Source organism: Brassica rapa, chromosome A06, assembly GCF_000309985.2.
Source record: "Brassica rapa cultivar Chiifu-401-42 chromosome A06, CAAS_Brap_v3.01, whole genome shotgun sequence".
NCBI classification, from domain to species: Eukaryota; Viridiplantae; Streptophyta; class Magnoliopsida; order Brassicales; family Brassicaceae; genus Brassica; species Brassica rapa.
In genome coordinates, this window is record NC_024800.2 from 3,788,695 (window position 1) to 3,806,179 (window position 17,485).

The 17,485-nt window shown below is 37.6% G+C and overlaps 6 protein-coding genes across 7 annotated transcripts; 1 reads left to right on the top strand and 5 right to left on the bottom strand.

Annotated features, from left to right (window-relative positions):
* Positions 1–59: 59 nt before the first annotated feature.
* Positions 60–776, bottom strand: LOC117126004. The gene is made up of 2 exons (XM_033273192.1): positions 653–776; positions 60–561 (listed from the first exon to the last, which is right to left on the bottom strand). The coding sequence occupies exons 1-2, from the start codon at positions 747–749 to the stop codon at positions 116–118; spliced, it is 543 nt and encodes a 180-aa protein (XP_033129083.1). The 5' UTR covers positions 750–776; the 3' UTR covers positions 60–115.
* Positions 777–2,485: 1,709 nt separating this feature from the next.
* LOC117125909 (replication protein A 70 kDa DNA-binding subunit D-like) lies at positions 2,486–5,211 on the bottom strand. Its single transcript, XM_033272841.1, has 10 exons — positions 5,071–5,211; positions 4,711–4,975; positions 4,537–4,633; positions 4,327–4,451; positions 4,152–4,236; positions 3,914–4,061; positions 3,639–3,835; positions 3,412–3,535; positions 3,107–3,322; positions 2,486–2,999 (listed from the first exon to the last, which is right to left on the bottom strand). The coding sequence occupies exons 1-10, from the start codon at positions 5,209–5,211 to the stop codon at positions 2,802–2,804; spliced, it is 1,596 nt and encodes a 531-aa protein (XP_033128732.1). The 3' UTR covers positions 2,486–2,801.
* Positions 5,212–5,901: 690 nt separating this feature from the next.
* LOC103871760 lies at positions 5,902–7,000 on the top strand. Its single transcript, XM_009150041.3, has 2 exons — positions 5,902–6,438; positions 6,618–7,000. Exons 1-2 carry the CDS (start codon positions 6,258–6,260, stop codon positions 6,809–6,811), a joined length of 375 nt encoding a protein of 124 aa, XP_009148289.1. The 5' UTR covers positions 5,902–6,257; the 3' UTR covers positions 6,812–7,000.
* On the bottom strand, positions 6,959–9,367 carry LOC103871759 (pentatricopeptide repeat-containing protein At1g09820). Its single transcript, XM_009150040.3, has one exon. It carries the CDS (start codon positions 9,114–9,116, stop codon positions 7,278–7,280), a length of 1,839 nt encoding a protein of 612 aa, XP_009148288.1. The 5' UTR covers positions 9,117–9,367; the 3' UTR covers positions 6,959–7,277.
* Positions 9,368–9,518: 151 nt separating this feature from the next.
* On the bottom strand, positions 9,519–12,088 carry LOC103871761 (phosphoribosylamine--glycine ligase, chloroplastic). Its single transcript, XM_009150042.3, has 4 exons — positions 11,584–12,088; positions 11,071–11,444; positions 10,374–10,904; positions 9,519–10,084 (listed from the first exon to the last, which is right to left on the bottom strand). Exons 1-4 carry the CDS (start codon positions 11,855–11,857, stop codon positions 9,668–9,670), a joined length of 1,596 nt encoding a protein of 531 aa, XP_009148290.2. The 5' UTR covers positions 11,858–12,088; the 3' UTR covers positions 9,519–9,667.
* Positions 12,089–12,158: 70 nt separating this feature from the next.
* On the bottom strand, positions 12,159–16,095 carry LOC103871763 (shaggy-related protein kinase kappa). 2 transcript variants are annotated; one of them, XM_009150044.3, is made up of 13 exons: positions 15,835–16,095; positions 15,280–15,500; positions 15,078–15,170; positions 14,937–14,996; positions 14,579–14,851; positions 14,327–14,401; positions 14,029–14,085; positions 13,816–13,956; positions 13,661–13,711; positions 13,242–13,337; positions 12,868–12,951; positions 12,671–12,773; positions 12,159–12,497 (listed from the first exon to the last, which is right to left on the bottom strand). In XM_009150044.3, the coding sequence occupies exons 2-13, from the start codon at positions 15,409–15,411 to the stop codon at positions 12,409–12,411; spliced, it is 1,254 nt and encodes a 417-aa protein (XP_009148292.1). In that variant the 5' UTR covers positions 15,412–15,500; positions 15,835–16,095; the 3' UTR covers positions 12,159–12,408. The 2 variants fall into 2 exon arrangements, with proteins under 2 accessions (XP_009148292.1, XP_009148291.1); XM_009150043.3 differs by having other exon boundaries at positions 15,280–15,504.
* Between the last annotated feature and the right edge of the window lie 1,390 nt (positions 16,096–17,485).

Below are 17,485 nucleotides of genomic sequence, written 5' to 3' on the forward strand. Positions count from 1 at the left end.
AGTTGATTTCTTGTATTTCCTGAGAAAAATATAAACACGAGGTCGTCCAGATTAGTTCAAACTCATTTATGGTGGAAAATCATATCGCAAACTGGTTAAACTAAGAATCAAAAAATTACCCGATAATACCAGATCGATTGCCTATCTCATTTTCTGTGTCAACAATATAAAGCTGACCAAACTTGGGTTCACCGTTTGGTGGCTTTAGACTACCCATCAAATGGTAGTTCTCTCCTTGAAGCTGAAACATTTGAGGGCCAATACCTTTTTTAACAGAGCGGTCCACTTTCCCACCAAGAGATGTAAATGAGAAAACCATGTTGATAACTCTAATATTCTCACGAAAATATCGACTCATTTCATCATCCTCTGTCAAAAATCTTTTCAATATGGCTGGGGATTCTTTTAACAGTGGCAGCTGTACCTGACCGTGCCCACAACACAGTGAAAATTTAGGTTTACGGGTAGATCTCTTCCTGTTTATGCGCTCACCATACCACATTATAGCCCCACAATGCTCACATTTATGGGTTGCATCACCTTCGTCGATGTATACTGCCTCTGGAAAAAACATGAACCAAACTAATTGGTAAATTATAGGCAAGCACAGTCAATATAACGAATTAAACTTTAAAATAAAAATTTTGCCTACTGTTTTTCCCCTTCGAAGAAGTTTTCCTTTTGGAGGGTCCAACTGTGTCTGATTCTTTTGAGAACATGTCAAAATCCACATTTGATTCAGACTCCATGTCACTTTCTTCACTGCTGCAATCATAATGTTGTTCTCCTTCGACTTCATATGCACCTTTTATTTTAAAAATTCCATGTTAAGTTCTTTCGCTATTCTGAATTTTTTAACATTAAAGAACATTAAACTATCGATAGGATTCGTGCGTATTGATTACCCTCGTAATCATGATATATAGAGTCATCATTTTCTTCACTCGAGTATCCATCAACATGAAGGCCAACTCCTTCTGTTTCTGTTGCTATAAAATAAAGCAAGACGGATGTATAAATTCCTCAAAACAATGTAAACATATTCCTTGAATTCAATACGCCCTAGATAACATAAACTACATACCATGTACTGTTTTTGCTTTTTTTCCTGAGGCAACAGCTTTTCCTTTTCCTTTTTCTGAAAACAAACAGATTTTATAAATTATGCAGTAATAATGTTATGATCTTGATAACTTCCCAAGGTTTATCAGAAAAATAAACAGATTTACACAAATAATAATCACCTTTAGCTGTTAATCTGGACTTAGATGATTCAAACGTAGATGGTAGAACCTCTTGTTGTGTCTGTGTCCTTACAGAAGGACTGACATTGGTCGTATCAGATAGAGGTATAGAGCTTGTAGGAAAAGAAGTTGGTGGTGTGTGAAGGTTAGAACGGGCTGGACAATCACATCAGAACGACAATTTAAGAACAAATAAACTGCCAAGAGCAATACAACACGTAGTCACTCAAAGCACTGAAATAGCATAGGACTTACATGAGAAAGAATCGTTCTTTCTTAGCCTCTTAGCAGATTCACATGGGTTTCCTTTGACTTGGTAATCTTTTTTAGATCCGGTAGGCGTAGTCGTTGAATGAATTCTTGTATTCGCTATAGTTCTCTCATCATGCGTTGCAGTTAGATAAGATTGTCGTGTCTGTGTGGTTCCAGAAGGAACTTGATTGGTAATATCAGATAACACCATTAGTTCTCCTTCAATGGAATTGGTTGTTCTCTTCCTCTTATAACAAAGACGTTGAGCTACTGAGCGTGAACTTAACGTAATGGGTGGTATCTGTGAGTACGCTTGGGCTGAATTGATAGTGCTTTGAGTAGACACGATGTTTGCTTGTGCTTTGTCAAGTATGAATTTGAAGATGTGAGTACGCTTGGGCTGAATTCAAAAGACACAAATCCAATATCTTTAAAAACATAGGCTAAGGATGACTTACACAAGATAGCTGAATTCTCGGTTGGAGCAATAGTTTCATTGTTTTTTGTACTCTGTTCTCTCTTAATGGTAGATCCAGTTGGTACTGTCTTTTTGGTTGTATCTTTCATCGTTCTCTGAAATAAAATAGACTCTGCGTTATTCTATTGTTAAGATTGAAGAATAATTAGTTAGGGAATATAGGATACAATCTTGTTACTGGATTGCCCTTGCAAGTTTATTTATTGTCTTTATTAGTTATGGTTACAAAATAAACTATAAATATTGAATTACCTTTGTGAGTATAAGGCGTTTTTTTTTTAACAATTCATAAAAAATAATTCCTAACCATCATCAACTTTGATCTTCCAGCTTCATCGGTTTACTTAAGGTGCTACCAATCAGTTGATGATTTGGACATGGGAACAATGGAATCTCCCTCATAGATACGCCCAAATAGAAGAACTCCACACGATAAAGTAAGCCCATTCTTAAAACCATAGCAAATGCATTATAGGTATGAAACTGATTGGTAGTTAGGGAACACAGTGGATTGCAATACATAGATTTTTGGAGGTTAGTTATGTAACTGATATTGGTACATAGGGAACATAGTCGATTGCGATAGTTAGCTTAGACAGCAAGCAATGCTATATAATAAATATAGAAATTTAAAAATTAAAGGAAAAAAGGCAAAGAAATTATCTGAAGCATACTTTATTATAATAAGTTTAACCAAAAACATAACCATTAATAAAAAACCAAAACCAAACAATTATTAAAAAAAAAACCAAAACATGAAATTGCTTCAGAAATAAGAAAACAAATAAAACCAAAAAAAAAAAAACATAAACTTCAGCCTCGCAGATTTAGGTCTTCTTGCCTGCTTCAAGATCCAAATCACTCATCTTCTCCACCTTGATAGTTTTTAAGCGAAGGTTCTTTGAAGTCGAAGTGATATCGCGTGGAGGGTCTGACCATGCTCCCTTTCTCTTCGTGGATGGTGTGGTGGATGGTGTGGACAAACATTCAATGTGTTCTTCATTGTCAAGGAGATTGACAGAGTTCTGAAAAATAAGAAACATAAACTTTAGCAAGTCTCAGTATTAATACAACAAATTCAAAGCCAAATTAATAATACTGCACATCACTGAATATAAGAATACAGTCAAACCTCTTCTCCACTTGTAAGAGCTAGATCTTGATCAGACTCAGAACTCTCAACATTGGCTGACTCATTGAAAACAATTTGGCTTTGACGGTAGATTTTTCCAACCTTGTAAATCTCAGATCCATACAAAACATGTTCCTTTTCCACAGAAATTCCAAAGGTGAAAGTCTTTCCAACAACAGATAGGATGGCGTCAGGTAAATCTGTAGGATCCTCAAGCTAGATGACAAAAAGACCAAATCAGAATATATTAGAAATAATTCAAGTATCTCGAAAATAACTCAAAATATACACTATGTAAAGCATACCTCATCAAATGATCCATTCAAAAGAGTCGCAGCCGATTCGACAATCATTCCCTTGGCAATTTGGTCAAGTAACATCAGTTTTGTTTCTCCTGTGTCATCCTTAACAATCAAATGGAGCTTAAACCTACAATCAAAACATCAGTAAGCAAAATTGCGTAAATGAGAGACTGATTAGGAATGAGTCAAATACATGCGGTTTGAATATAAAAATGTTTTAAATTTCTCACCTTGGTGACACACTTGAAACATTCTCTTTGCACACCTCACACCACCAGAGATGTGTAGTGACCTCCTTTCCATGAATTGTCTTAACTAAAGTTCCCACTTTCACTACCTTTTTGTTGCATGTGCAGCAACCAAAGTAATACCATCCCCAATCCGAGTCAATAGCATAGACTTCGCACTCGACCAAGCACTTCTCCACCTAGTAAATTAGGTAGTTTTAAAATATAATTGAATCACTATAAGAAACAAAGAACCTCAATAAAAAATGAAGGCTCACCTGAGTGGATTCAAGAAGTCCATGGATGGTTCTCTTGGGAAAGAGCATCCATTTGTCACGCTTGTCTTGGATACTTTTCACCTCTTCCAAATCAAGTATCTCATCACGACCCTCACAAATGGCGAGGGGTTTAACCTCATCAACAAACCTAACAAAGTGTTATAACCAAATAAGATAAAAGAGTACTCCAGAATTACATGTATAGACAGTAAGTATTATTAAAGTAATGAAACCCTACATTTGTTTGAAAGCTGCAGTTTCTGCTATGTCAGGATTAATCAAGAGCAGTGATGCCTCAAAAGCATTGGTGATTTGGAGTTCACCTGAAGATTTTTTCAAAGTAAATAAATATTATAAGACGTTCCTTACAAACTTTATTATAAAGTCATTACTATATTGAAATAAACTTATACCTCTAAATCTCCCGATCTTTGCAAACCTTATTAGACAAATGGGCTTCCCTTCTTCGTCTTTACTACACCCCTCGTAGAGGATCTCCGCAAATTTACCCCACAGACAGCAGGGAACACGAGCATCACTATGATTAATATAAAGAAAAACATCAGCAGCACCAATTTAACTTGAGTATCTCAATAAAAAAAAATTTGTTCAGGAATACAAACTTCATGTCGCGAAGGGTAAACTCTATTTTCATCCTTGGCTTGCCTGAGACTTGAATAGTTTCAAGATCTCCCAAGTCCACAACTTGACCAATCACATCTGGAAAAAAAAAAACATCAATAAATATACAGAGGCCACGAGAGTAAAACAAATTAGAAGAATGCGCAAATAATTACCAATGAGAAAACATGTTTTGAGTGATCCACCCAAAACAGTCTGGAAGTCCACCAAGCTCAGAAACATGTCTTCGTTGATCAGAGGAGACCTTGTGATTGCCGTATTCTGAATGATGCTCATTTTGAAGGGATGATCGGTTGCTCGGTACATGCCAGTTGAAGGACTGAGGGTGAAATTCTGGATGTGCCTCCATGCTCCAACAGGAAGAAGGCGGCCTTTACTCTCCATGTAAGTTCGCTTGCAAGAGGCATGTATTTTACATCCCTAGTTCAGGTTGAAAAAAAAAAAGTTAGTGAACAAACGTAAAGCTACATATTACGCTAAACAACAAATAACCAACTACTTATTAGAACACTCACAGCTTCATCGGATAGCACCATCTCGAGGGTGTCCCCGTGCACTGGGTTGTACTGCTTCCAAGAGTGCAGAACCTTCACATGTACTTTCCAGCCACTTTTGTAGGGTTTCACATCTTTCAAAGGGGTCACTTTCATTGCCATTGCGGTAGACATTTTTTTTTTGATTGCGAATGTAGTTGTGAGTAAATGTGAGAAAGCTTAGGCATGTTGTAGGTGTTTATATAGCAGTAGGTTAATCGATGGTTCTAAATGTCTGGTAAAAAAATATCTCTCGTATATTCTTAGTTCTCTATAGGAAACAGTTAGAGTATTGATCAAGAAAATATATTTAGAGATCGTTAATGTCTGGTTGTTTACATATCTTAACAATATTTACAATTCTGTTGGTTTAAAAATCTTTTTTAACATAAACGAATTAAATGAAACAAATATTTGGGTAGTTATTACGTATGCTTCATGGGCAAGCTAGTATATTCTGATTCATTAAAGGATAAATCGTTAGCTTCATGGGCAAGCTAGTATATTGTGATTCACAAAAGGGAAAATCGTAAGAGGATTTATATAGTTAAGATTTTAAATATTTGTTACATATCTTCCTAATATGTGCTTGCCGTGGGCCATTTAGACAAAAGTGTAAGGAGAATTTCGATTGGGCTAACAATCAAGGTTGGGCCATATTAAAAACTCAGAAAAAAACGTGTTGTACGTAATTCACGCATTTACCCTTTTTTAATCTTTGAAATGTAAGGAAACACTAAAAAAGGAGATGCCCCTAAGGTAATTATGAAAAAGGATCCTGCTTTAATAGTATAGATTCATTGTACATTTGAGTGTAGATTGTCGATGTGCTTTTTTTTTTGTTTGCATTACTTTATGGCTAAATTAATAAATTAATTTTGGGACAAATGACAAATCACTTCTCGACTCCACTCAAAAGAAATAAACGTAAAGGCATAAAAGAATCGTTAACTAGACTAAGAACAAGCCCAATTAGTATTTGGGACAAGATAAAAAGCCCATTATGGTTAGTGGGCCGATTTTATTTACAACACTGAGATAGATAAAAAGTCACCATCTCTCTCTCTCTGAATCGTCTCGAAGAAGCAAAAGGAAAGTTAGATTCCAAAGATTCAAAATTTGAACTTTAGAGAGAGAGAGAGAGAGAGAGAGAGAGAGAGAAAGGGGTAATGGCGACGACGGCGAAGAATATGAAGGGTTTCTACAAGCAGACGAAGAGCAACATCACCGGAGGAATCTCAAAGTCCAAGCCTTCTTCCCGTAAAGTCTCTCCCAAACACGCGGCCACCCAGGGCTCCGATGCTACCCAGCCGGCGGCGTTGATTTCTCACGGCTCCCTCGATGTCAAAGGTACGCTTTTACTTCGGCAAGATTATAACTTTTCTTCTCTATTGTATTGATGAAGTTCAACGATTGCAGTAGGAAAAAAAATCTAGGGTTTAACTCTAATCCTCATAGAAGATTTAGGATCTGATTCAAAGGTTATATTGATAACATATCTGCTTTGTGTTGTGGTGTTTCATGTACAGATGGTTATGACGAGAAGGAGGAGATGCTTAGGCAATTTGATATGAACATGGCTTACGGTCCGTGCGTGGGTATGACGAGAGTTGATCGATGGGAACGTGCTCTGCGTCTTGGGATGAATCCTCCTAATGAAATCCAGAGGGTTTTGAAAACGGAGAAGGTTCAGCAGGATTGTCTGTGGCAAGGTCGTGTCTAAAGATTCAATCTTTTTTTAATCTATGCTCCCTTGTATTATCCAGTGTCACTTTGCAAAACTCTCGTCTTTTGTGAATGTTTGGTTCAGCCACTGGCTGGATCACTCACGTTTATGTTTTAATCTTAAAAACCTTGGTAATGGAATGCATTTTGTTGTTCAAAAGTTTCAAATTATAATCTCATTATGACATGACATGGTTAATGGTCAGCAAACACATAACATTACAAGAACCTTCTCTCAGTTTCAAAATTGAAGATGAAGGCCTGAGTCATCCTCGTCTATGCTACAGGGTCTGGTTTCACCTACTGTCACTGTCTCTTCTTAGGTATATATGCTTCAGTGCTTAGAATGGCACTTTCTTTTCCACTCGAGGAGTATAGTGACCTTAGGAACCAGCATCGAGCCAATCATGTAAATTAGAAGGCCAAAAGACAGGGGGTTGCTTCTCAGGCCGATCATTGATAGCTTATGATTTGGTGGAGACGTTAAATAGATGCCCTTGAATGTCCGGAACAAAACCTTTATCTACCATTTCTGCTTTAACAATCTCATACGTTATCCGGTTCGGGATTAGACCTTTCTCCAGCATCTCATTCAAAAGCCTGTTAGCATCCTCCATCTTCCCCTTCTGGGAATATCCTTGTAGAAGCACATTATACGACGCTACGTTCATCCGCAACCGCCTCTCTTTCTCCATCTGCACCCTCACGTTCGCTGCTCCTTTCAGATTCCCTTCCTTACAGTAGCCTTCCATCAGAATGTTATACGTCAGATGTCTCGGCTTCAGACCCATCTTCGATATCCCTTCTTTCAGAATCATAGCTGCTTTTCTCGATTCTCCTCTGCTGCAGTAACCATCCATGAGTATGTGATATGTCACAAGATCAGGAAGCCCTTTACCACTCAACTGATCAAAAAGCTTCTTAGCTCCTTCTATGTTACCGTTTCTACACAAACCACCAATCAAGCAGTTATAAGTCTCAACGTTCGCTACAATCCCTTCTCGTTCCATCTCTTCCTTCAATCCAAACCCATCCTCCACTTTCCCCGACTTACAATACGCATCGATCAGCATGTTATACGTTTTAGCAGTAGGAACAATCCCTCGTCCCTTTAGCGACGCAAACATATCAAGAGCTTCCTTCATCATACCGTTCTTGCAAAACCCGTTTATAAGAGAGTTATAAGTAACCAAGTTAGGCTCCACACCTGCACTCACCATCTCATCATGCATACAAGTCGCCTCGCTCACCTTCCCTCCACTACACAAACCATTAATCAGCGAATTATAAGTAACCACATTCGGTTTCACATCTTGTTCCAGCATCTCTCTAAACACCTTCATACTCCCCGAATAATTCCCATCTTTCCAAAACCCATCAATCAATATATTAAAAGTAGTCAAATTCGGAGACACCTTACTACTCTCCACCATCTCCTTCAAAACAGCATCCGCTTTGTACATCTTCCCAACCCCACCAAGCTTACAATACCCATCAATAAGAGTATTATAACTAACCACATTAGGAGAAGTCCCATACACTTTCATATCCTCCATAACATCCTTAGCCTTCTCCATCTTCCCTTTCTTGCAAAACGAGTTGATCACAACATTGAAAGTAAACACATTCGGTTGAATCCGTCTCCTAATCATCTCTTTATACACAAACTCAACATCCGCAAACCTCTTCTCGTTCAGCAACGCAACCATCAGAGGCTTACAAGAGAGAGCAGATAGCTTATAACCGTAATAGCCTGCGCGCTTAAACGCCTCTAACGCTGACTCTAATCTCAAATTGTTCGCGTAAGCCAGCACCAGCATATCAGCGAGAATCGAATTCACGCAGAGGTTGTCACAGAGCGAGATCGCGTGGAAGATCGAGTGAATTGGATGATCGGATCGTTTCTTGACAAACCCATCGAGGAAAGATCGGATCTTTGAGTACTTTTTGGCGTTTGCGAGAGAGTGCAAGAGGTTAAACGTGAGCTCTAGCGAAAGGGAGGTGTTACGGATGTTCGCGATTAACCAGGTGTAGTAGCGGAGACATAACTCAGGGTCGAGGTTGGAACTTATCAGCTGGTGAAAGAGTTCGTTGGGGTTGTTAATGTCTTTCACGTGAAGAAGTTTGAGCTTTGACCAGTGCTGCTTCTCTATGAGATCGGCGATTGCAGCTACGTCGTCTCTACTAGGTGGGAAGGGGCTTTTGGTGATGGGAGATGAAGAAGGGCAGAGTGTAGTAAGACTGGAGAATTTTCTCGGGAAAACATCTTTGAGATCGGAGAATTTTCTGGATTTGATTAACATTTGATTCGAGATGGAGAGAAAGGCTGAGATTTTGAAATTTAAGGTTTTGGGTTTTTGTAACGAACCCACTCACTGAGTCACTGGTCATCTTCTTCGTTTACCATTTTACCCAAACTTTAGGATAACTTTTCTTTTTGCAAATGACATCCTCAAGTTTATATTCTTTCTCAATATTATCCAAAACTTTGAAATGGGGTTATTAACTATCTATTTTTTTTATTTTATATAGTTTATTTGGTTTACAGTTTACTAATCCAAAATTATTGTCCAATCCAGCAGAAAGCTTTCCACACAATTTTGTTTCATCACTGTAATAAAAGAGCTTAACATATTAATCACTGCTGATCAAATACATTACAACAAAAAGGGAAAATAATCGAAATATACAAAGACCGTAAATGGTGGTATGGTTAAAAGGAAATCAAAACTGATGGAATTAAACGTTTCTTTAAAATTTAAATTCAAGGAGAAGGAAGTTATTTTGAATAATCACTCAAACTTTTGTTTCACTCGTTTACAAACCATTACTAACAAAAGTCTTTTCTCTTCACTCACTCTTTTGTAGCTACTTGTTTCTCACGAAGCGCTCTCCAACCAATATCACTCCTAAAGAAACCTCCAGGCCATTTGATCTCTTGTACCGCCAGATACGCTCTTTCACGCGCCTCTTCCAAGTCTTTACCCTTGGCAGTGACCCCAAGAACACGTCCTCCACTCGCTACAACGTTCCCCTCTGCATCAACATCCGTTCCTGCATGAAAAACCTTCACTCCTGGAGCAACTGCTTCAGCTTCTTCAAGGTTTCTGATGATGGAGCCTTTCTCGTAAGCACCGGGGTAACCTTTGCTTGCCATTACAACCACCATTGCTGAATCTTTTGACCAATCAAGTGACACACCGCTTAGCTCGCCTCTACAAGCTGCTAACAAGACCTTAGCAAGGTCAGACTCTAGACGCATCATCAGTACCTGTATTAAACAAAAAGCTCCAGTGTTTAGAAACAACAATGGTTCTATTAATTAATTAAACCCAAAAACTAACATTAAACCCAAAAACTAAAATATCTTATATAAATGTAAAGAAAAATATAAAATAAAATTAATAATTCGTTAATCCGCATAGTCACTAGTCCTCTACAAAGAGCCAAGTTACATCTAGATTCCGAATAATCCGCATAGTCACTAGTCCTCTACAAAGAGCCAAGTTACCATCTAGATTCCGAATAATCTGCCTAGTGGACTAGTTTATTTTCATTACCTGACATTCTGGATCTCCAAACCGGACATTGAACTCAATCAGCTTAGGTAAACCGGACTTCTTCTCGATCATCAGACCAGCAAACAGAACACCAACAAACTTACAACCTTCTTCAGCCATTCCCTTAACAGTAGGATGAATTATACTCTCCATCACCACATCCTTCAGCTCCTTGGTCAAAACCGGTGCAGGAGAATACGCTCCCATTCCTCCTGTGTTAGGACCTGTATCTCCATCTCCAACCCTCTTGTGGTCCTGAGCAGATTCAAGAGGAATGGCGTTCTCACCATCCACAAGCGCGAAAAACGAAGCTTCTTCCCCCTCAAGAAACTCCTCCACGATCACCTGACACCCCGCGGAACCAAACACGCCTTTGACCAGCATCGAGTCAACAGCTTCGTAAGCCTCCTCTAGCTCCATGGCAACGGTGACTCCTTTCCCTGCTGCTAATCCGTCTGCTTTGATCACGATCGGTACTCCTTGCTCTTTAATGTACTCTTTAGCAGCAGACGCATCGCTAAATGTTTTATACTGCATTTTGATTGAATATGTCAGTGTCTAAAGCAACAAAACTGCTATTCTTATTCTAATTAACACAAGTAAACATTAACTGATGAGACACTATCAACTCTCAACCAAACCATACAATCTACATTCAGTTCTAGTAAGCCAAGATTCTAGTAGTGAAGCAACAAACCTTAGCAGTAGGGATGTTGTACTTGCGGCAAAGATTCTTCATAAAGTTCTTGGAACCTTCCAAAGCAGCGGCTTGAGAAGAAGGTCCGAACGTGAGGATACCGGCGTTAACAAGGTCGTTGGCGAGACCAGCAACGAGGGGAACTTCGGGACCAACGACCACTAAACCGACATTATGTTTTTGGCAGAAGGAGATGACAGCTGAGCTGTCTGATACGTCAAGGTCAGGGACGCAAGTAGCGTCTCCGGAAGTGGTGATGCCGGGGTTTCCAGGTGCGCATAACACAGAGCCGCAGGAAGGAGAGCGTTTTAAAGCGTGGCAAAGGGCGTGTTCTCTCCCTCCTCCACCGATTACAAGAACAACAATGCTCTCTTCTGCACAATATAATAAGATTCTATCTCAAAACCTATTGGTGTGTTCAAGTTATAATCTCTCTACAATCACAATCAACAACTGAAGAGAAAGCTACCAAATTTGCTTTGTAAAATCTAAAAGGGTAACGCGGGAATTTACCAGCGCCGCCGGGAACAACAGAGGTAGACTGCTCGGACTCTTTGGAGACGCACCGGAGCCAAAGTTGGTGTCTTTGGATGCGGGTCGAGGAGAAAGGAGAGCTAAGGGAGTGGTTGGTGGTAGAGAATCTGAGAGGAGCAACAGAGGAAGAAGAAGTGGAGGTGGTGAATCGGAGAGAGTTGAGAAAGGGTTTAGGTGAGTTGCTGTTGTTGTTGCAGAAGAGATTGATGGAAGAAGATGATGAAGGATGGAAGTTGAATGTACACAACGACATGTCGGAAAGTTTGCGAAAGAGAAGAAGAGAGACGGAGACGGAGACGGAGACGGAGACAGTCAAAGGTGTAGGCTTTAGAGAGTTTTAGACAGCAGCTTAGCTCAACAAGGGTTTGGTTTTTTTTTCTTTGGTCAGCACATGGTTTGGTTTAAACAGTTTCTTCTGTTTTTTTTTTGTTTTTTACTACTTTTTGTATCAATCAGTTAATTAAGGAGAATAAATGAAAAATATTGAATTATCATATGATTTTTATTTAATTGAAACTTCAAACTCTTTAAAATCTTCAGAAATAACGCATCCATTTCGCAATAGAAAGGGTTATGTATAATAATATATATAAGAACTGGTTGTGAAACAAACAAGTGGTCTTATAAGCCAGCAGCGACCTCAAGTACTGTTTGTATTCATGCATCATCGTGTCCCGATAACCAAACAACTCACTGATAAAAAAAAGCCAAAGAGGGCGTGTAATGCCTTCTGGCTGCTCCAAATACCCGATATCTAGAGAGTTTATACATAAGCAAGAAAAAGAAAAGAAACAGGATAAGCGCTTAGGCATCCAACGCCATGAAGAAGTTCTGCTTACGGGCATGTTCTGGTACAAGCCTGTTCACGATTTCAGAAGGGATGCCAGATAGCTCTGCAGGTGCAAAATATGGTTTTAACGTTTACATTTAGTTCAGGTGCAAACACACAACATGCCAACAACTTTGATAGATCATAAACGTTAGATCTCATGAGAGCTGGTTTACTAGCCTACAGTAAGCTGTTTTTCATGGAAAGGTCCAGCAAGAAACAACAAGGGAACAGTACCTTGAGGTTTGAAGTTGAAAAGCGGAGGAAGTGGCCGGCCATTGGGAAGACGAGTGTTCGGGTCCCTTAGCTCATCAAATAACGGATGAATACACGCTTCCAACTACCAAAAATAACACCAATTTTTTTAATGTGCTTATAATCTTAGATCCTGAGTCAATAGTAAAGTGTAGGGCACAAAATCATAGATCACTTACAGCTGTGCATCTCAGATTAGGGGAATATTGGAAGAACCTACATAGAAGATCAACCGCTTCTGGCGGTAAACGTTTTTGGAAGACCTACGTATCACAAACAGATCATACAGGAAATTTAGCGAGGCATTGATCATTACAGCCAAACTATACATTTTTGTAGGAAAATAAAACGCCAAAACCATCTTCAACCAGATAGAAATACTTATCTAAAACTAAAGCCACAATCAGTATTAGGAGTTTTAAAAAAATTGTGCATTCTCTTGAATGATTCGTACTCCAAAATCATGACAAACACGAGATCAATATATATTTACCAACAAAACAGCTGATTCATGAAAATCCTTGTAGGTGATCATGAACACTAGAAGGCATACCTTGTGCCATGGGTGAGGTTTTATCTGGGGGAATTTAAATTCTGTATAGTTTGGATTCATGCACTTGATTTCCTCCCTCGTTGGTGTACCTAAAACCTGCATGATAAATAAAAGTACAACAAGTAGGAAAATAAGGTTTTTTTTTAGAAAAGGTTGAGGTGCATTCTCTACTTCTACAAATTAATTGCTTTCTTTCATACTGACTATGAGCCAGTAACAGACGTAACAAACTGTGGTCCATAAGCCAGTATTTATTCAGCTATAAAATTGACAATCAGCTAACAAGCTGATGCCGTAGTCTGATACGTAAACAACTTGTAAACAAAATCTCTCTAAGCTCCTATCAAGTCACTGCACGCCAAAGACAGGTGATTTGCTCTAGTTTTGAAATAAACTTTGAAGAATTTATAGAAGGCTACCTTAATGATTTCAACAAGCTGATCGACTCCGCTTTCACCAGGGAACAGAGGCTGTACGACGTTAGTAAGTACAAAAAGACGTAAGAGAGGGAAAAATCAGAATGGTTAGCACAGAAATCACATAGCTAAAACATATATAGTTTTTTTGCTTTAACCTGTCCAAGAAGCAATTCAGCCATCACACAACCAGTTGACCATATATCAATTGCAGGTGTGTATTCGCTGGCGCCAAAAATGAGTTCTGGAGCACGATAGTATCTAGAACAGATGTAAGAAACATTGGGTTCTCCTTTCACCTAAGGAGAATAAGTTTTATTTTGTTATATTCCACAAATGGATTCTTTAAAAACTGCGTCAATAAACCTTACCAACACTTTTGCACTCCCGAAGTCACAGATTTTCAGCTGATGCGTATGTGGGTTCACCTGCACAACAATAGATCTAAAGTCAAATCTAAATGCAGTGAATCCAAGTACCACTGTGAAGATGTATACAGAGCCTTGTTGTAGAACTCGAAGCATGTTATAACCGAATATTTATCATGTCCGAATTTATAACATATTAGGACATTGTCGAATGTAGAGAGTATAATATACAAAATTAGAGTGAAAGAACTCAGAAAATAGAAAAAAATTAACAGAAACAGGGAGATACAGATGAGCTTACTAGCAAGTTTTGAGGCTTAATATCACGGTGACAAAGACCAAAGCAATTATGGATGTAAGCAAGCGCCCTGCAAATCTGTAACCATTAACAGAAACTTAGTAAGAAAACTTTGAAGAGTCTGGCATGCAATGAAAAGTTCATTACACTTTCAAAGCATTACAACATTAACACATACATACACAAACACATCTAAAATAAGTTTTCGAAAAAACAAGAAATGGTCTCATGCTTTTTAATCCAGGAACTAGTTACCTGATAGGTGTAGAGTTTAACGTATATTAAAGGCATTAGCTGGTTCGTCCTAGTGTAACTTCTTGCAGCCCTATTGACGGTCTCAGGCACAAACTCAAGGACAAGATTCAAATAAACCTCTTCGTTATCAGCTCTCGTGTAGAAGCTATGCTTTAGAGCAACGACATTGGGGTGGTCTAGCATCTGCATAATTTGTAGCTCCCTGTTCTTGTAACGCTTGTCTTGTAGAACCTTCTTGATTGCAACAATCTCCCCAGTTTCCCTACACTTGGCCTACCAGAAGGAAACATAAATGCGTTGGAAATGAACACAAATCAATTAGCAAGGCAGGCCATCAGGGATGTTAAATTTATCTTACTTGAAAAACCATGCCAAAGGAACCAGTACCAACTACATGCTCTGATATGTAACTGACTGTCTGTCAATCAAAAAAATAAAATATCTTAGAAAGAGTTAGATAACAACAACGTTACCAATCAATTCTCCATAACAATCCTACCTGTCTTGATTGACCATTCCGTCCACGGACTGTGGTTCTAATCACATGGCCAGGTTCAGTGCCAGCGCCATCAATAATATCTGGTTCACTATCCTGAAACATAATCTCACACAATGTAAGCTCATGGTATGGTTTCAAGCTAAAAGACAATAGAACAAACATGAAAAAGAGAATCAAAGTAAATAAGTAATGCAAGACTTACCCTCTCATCATCAGTCTCGACCTTGTCCCTTATCCTCATCTCAACCAAATCTCTGGTCAACCAATCAACTGAGCTAGAAGAGGCCTTCACACCTTTGGAAGATCTCGAACTGCCTACTCCGTTTGAAGCCATTGTATTTGCTCTGAAGATAGCACGTAACTAGTAGTTGATGGTATCATAACACTTAGCGATTTGGTGTCCCATCCCATCAAAGAACTGATCTACCTAGTACAATTTCAAGGTGTATCATAAATTAACAGATCATCAGCTTTTACATACAAGAACACTTTTTTTTTATCACAGAGAGATAAAAAAAATAGTCAATTTTAAAGGAAAGTTTGAAACTTTTAATCACTGATGAAGTTTTTGAGCTAGTGGCGATATACACTGTTACAGAACAAAAGATCAGATCTACTTCCGGCTAAAATTACAGTCTCAACAACTACACAAGTAGCTCAGCAGAAACAGTTTGCTACCCAGAAGAACCCTAATTCAACAGGGGAGATTAAAAAAAAAGAAGTAAAAAGAGCACACTGAGAGAATAAGGATGATCACCTCGAGCTTTCTGATGAAGAAAGGGAACCAAAGTGAAGCATTTGATGATTGTCTTCTTCGATTGATGAGCTTCTTCACATCTAAAAAAGTATACTTTTTTCTCTCTCGATGATTAATGATCAGATAGAAGAAAAAAAAGAAGCTAAACCTTCGATTTTTTTTTTGTTGTTCACTCTTCACTTGTCTTCTACTTCTTCTTCTTCCACCTTTTGTTTGTCTCTACCGTTTTGAATCAAGCGAGATTATGAAAGGACAACTCATCATTATCACCATTGATATCTTTAATCCTTTATTTATATATATTCCATTTAATAATTTTTATGCTTAGTTATGTATTTTTTAGAGAAATTACTTTACACTGTTTAGCCAGGAATACATATCAGTTAAACAATAGTATAAGTAGAGAGATGTCACCGAATATTGTGACATTAATAAGAAGCAGTTTTCAAACCTTTTTAGCCTACCTAATATAACCTGATATTCAAACTTTTGATCTACAGCCTTATTTCAACTCTAGTAGTTGTGTATACTTACAAAAGAAAATACCATCGATTTCAGTTTAAATTAAAATGCATTTACATGGGACATATATTCTAATGTTTTACCTTCTGATAAAACAACAATAAATGTTCTTAGAATCGAAAAAATACTATTTTTTCAAAAGAGAAAAGGCACGTTCGTATTTGCTGATTATTATATAGTAGTAAAAAGTAGCCTTTACTTGTCGACAGTTAGGTAAAGACTGAACGCCACGCCACACTATCTTCTTCTTTTCAACAGTGTGAAGATGTGTTTGTTTCTTTGTCACTCGTTCTATTCTAGCATCATCATAATAAGTCACTAGCCACACTTATGTTTTTTTTCTTTAAGTATATACAATGGAAAGATCTGTAAACGTATTTGATAATATAATATGTGATTAGTGTTATATGAGTAATTCAGAAAACTAAAGCATATTGCTTGGTTACTTACTAGTTACTACTACTCTCTGGTCTCCGCGTGATCTTACATTATACTAATTAAAATTTAAAAAGTATATACTAAAAAGGGTTAATGCCATAAAGTCGTAAGTAGGTCCAACAAGGAGTGGTCATATAACCTAAAAAGGTTAAAGTAGCTTTCTTTTTGCTTACAAAAGTATATGCTATGTTTACATTTAACAATGAACTAGGTAATGCGCGGGATGTGATTATTAGTTTCGTTATTTTTAATAAAAAAGACAATAAATCTGTTTAATCTGGATATTAGTTAGGTTTTACGTTTTTTTGTTTTTAATCTTCTAAAATATAACTATTATTTTAAATTAATATTCATTTTAGTTTATTCGGTTAAAACATTTGATTTTTAGGTTTTTTCGGATAAAAACCTAAAATTAATATTATATGTTTATTTTCATATTATGAAGTTTAGATAGTCGTCATGTCGAACCAATAGTTTCATATTATAGTTTTTAAACAGATAATAGTTTAAGAAAAAGAAAAGAAAATTATTAAGACAAATCATTTAACTACAATTTGGTCAATAGTGAAAGAAACATTAAGAAAAAATATTTTAACTTTCAAAAAAATTAGATACTTCAGCTGTGGTGAATACTTAGTTATAAGATGCTCACATCAAGGTGCACATGTATATTTATGTAAAAAGTATATAA

Excerpts from the sequence above, each read along its gene's own strand:
- LOC117126004 (XM_033273192.1), bottom strand. The coding sequence starts at position 749 with ATGGAGTCTGAATCAAATGTGGATTTTGACATGTTCTCAAAAGAATCA. Across the intron at positions 562-652 it reads TTCTTCGAAGGGGAAAAACA|AGGCAGTATACATCGACGAA; the intron begins GTAGGCAAAATT and ends TGTTTTTTCCAG.
- LOC117125909 (XM_033272841.1), bottom strand. The coding sequence starts at position 5,211 with ATGGCAATGAAAGTGACCCCTTTGAAAGATGTGAAACCCTACAAAAGT. Across the intron at positions 4,452-4,536 it reads TTTACCCTTCGCGACATGAA|TGATGCTCGTGTTCCCTGCT; the intron begins GTTTGTATTCCT and ends TATTAATCATAG. Across the intron at positions 3,836-3,913 it reads GACTTCTTGAATCCACTCAG|GTGGAGAAGTGCTTGGTCGA; the intron begins GTGAGCCTTCAT and ends CTAATTTACTAG.
- LOC103871760 (XM_009150041.3), top strand. The coding sequence starts at position 6,258 with ATGGCGACGACGGCGAAGAATATGAAGGGTTTCTACAAGCAGACGAAG. Across the intron at positions 6,439-6,617 it reads CGGCTCCCTCGATGTCAAAG|ATGGTTATGACGAGAAGGAG; the intron begins GTACGCTTTTAC and ends TTTCATGTACAG.
- LOC103871759 (XM_009150040.3), bottom strand. The coding sequence starts at position 9,116 with ATGTTAATCAAATCCAGAAAATTCTCCGATCTCAAAGATGTTTTCCCG.
- LOC103871761 (XM_009150042.3), bottom strand. The coding sequence starts at position 11,857 with ATGTCGTTGTGTACATTCAACTTCCATCCTTCATCATCTTCTTCCATC. Across the intron at positions 11,445-11,583 it reads TGTTGTTCCCGGCGGCGCTG|AAGAGAGCATTGTTGTTCTT; the intron begins GTAAATTCCCGC and ends TATATTGTGCAG. Across the intron at positions 10,905-11,070 it reads ACAACATCCCTACTGCTAAG|TATAAAACATTTAGCGATGC; the intron begins GTTTGTTGCTTC and ends ATCAAAATGCAG.
- LOC103871763 (XM_009150044.3), bottom strand. The coding sequence starts at position 15,411 with ATGGCTTCAAACGGAGTAGGCAGTTCGAGATCTTCCAAAGGTGTGAAG. Across the intron at positions 14,997-15,077 it reads GGAATGGTCAATCAAGACAG|ACAGTCAGTTACATATCAGA; the intron begins GTAGGATTGTTA and ends TTTGATTGACAG. Across the intron at positions 13,338-13,660 it reads AGCTTGTTGAAATCATTAAG|GTTTTAGGTACACCAACGAG; the intron begins GTAGCCTTCTAT and ends TTTATCATGCAG.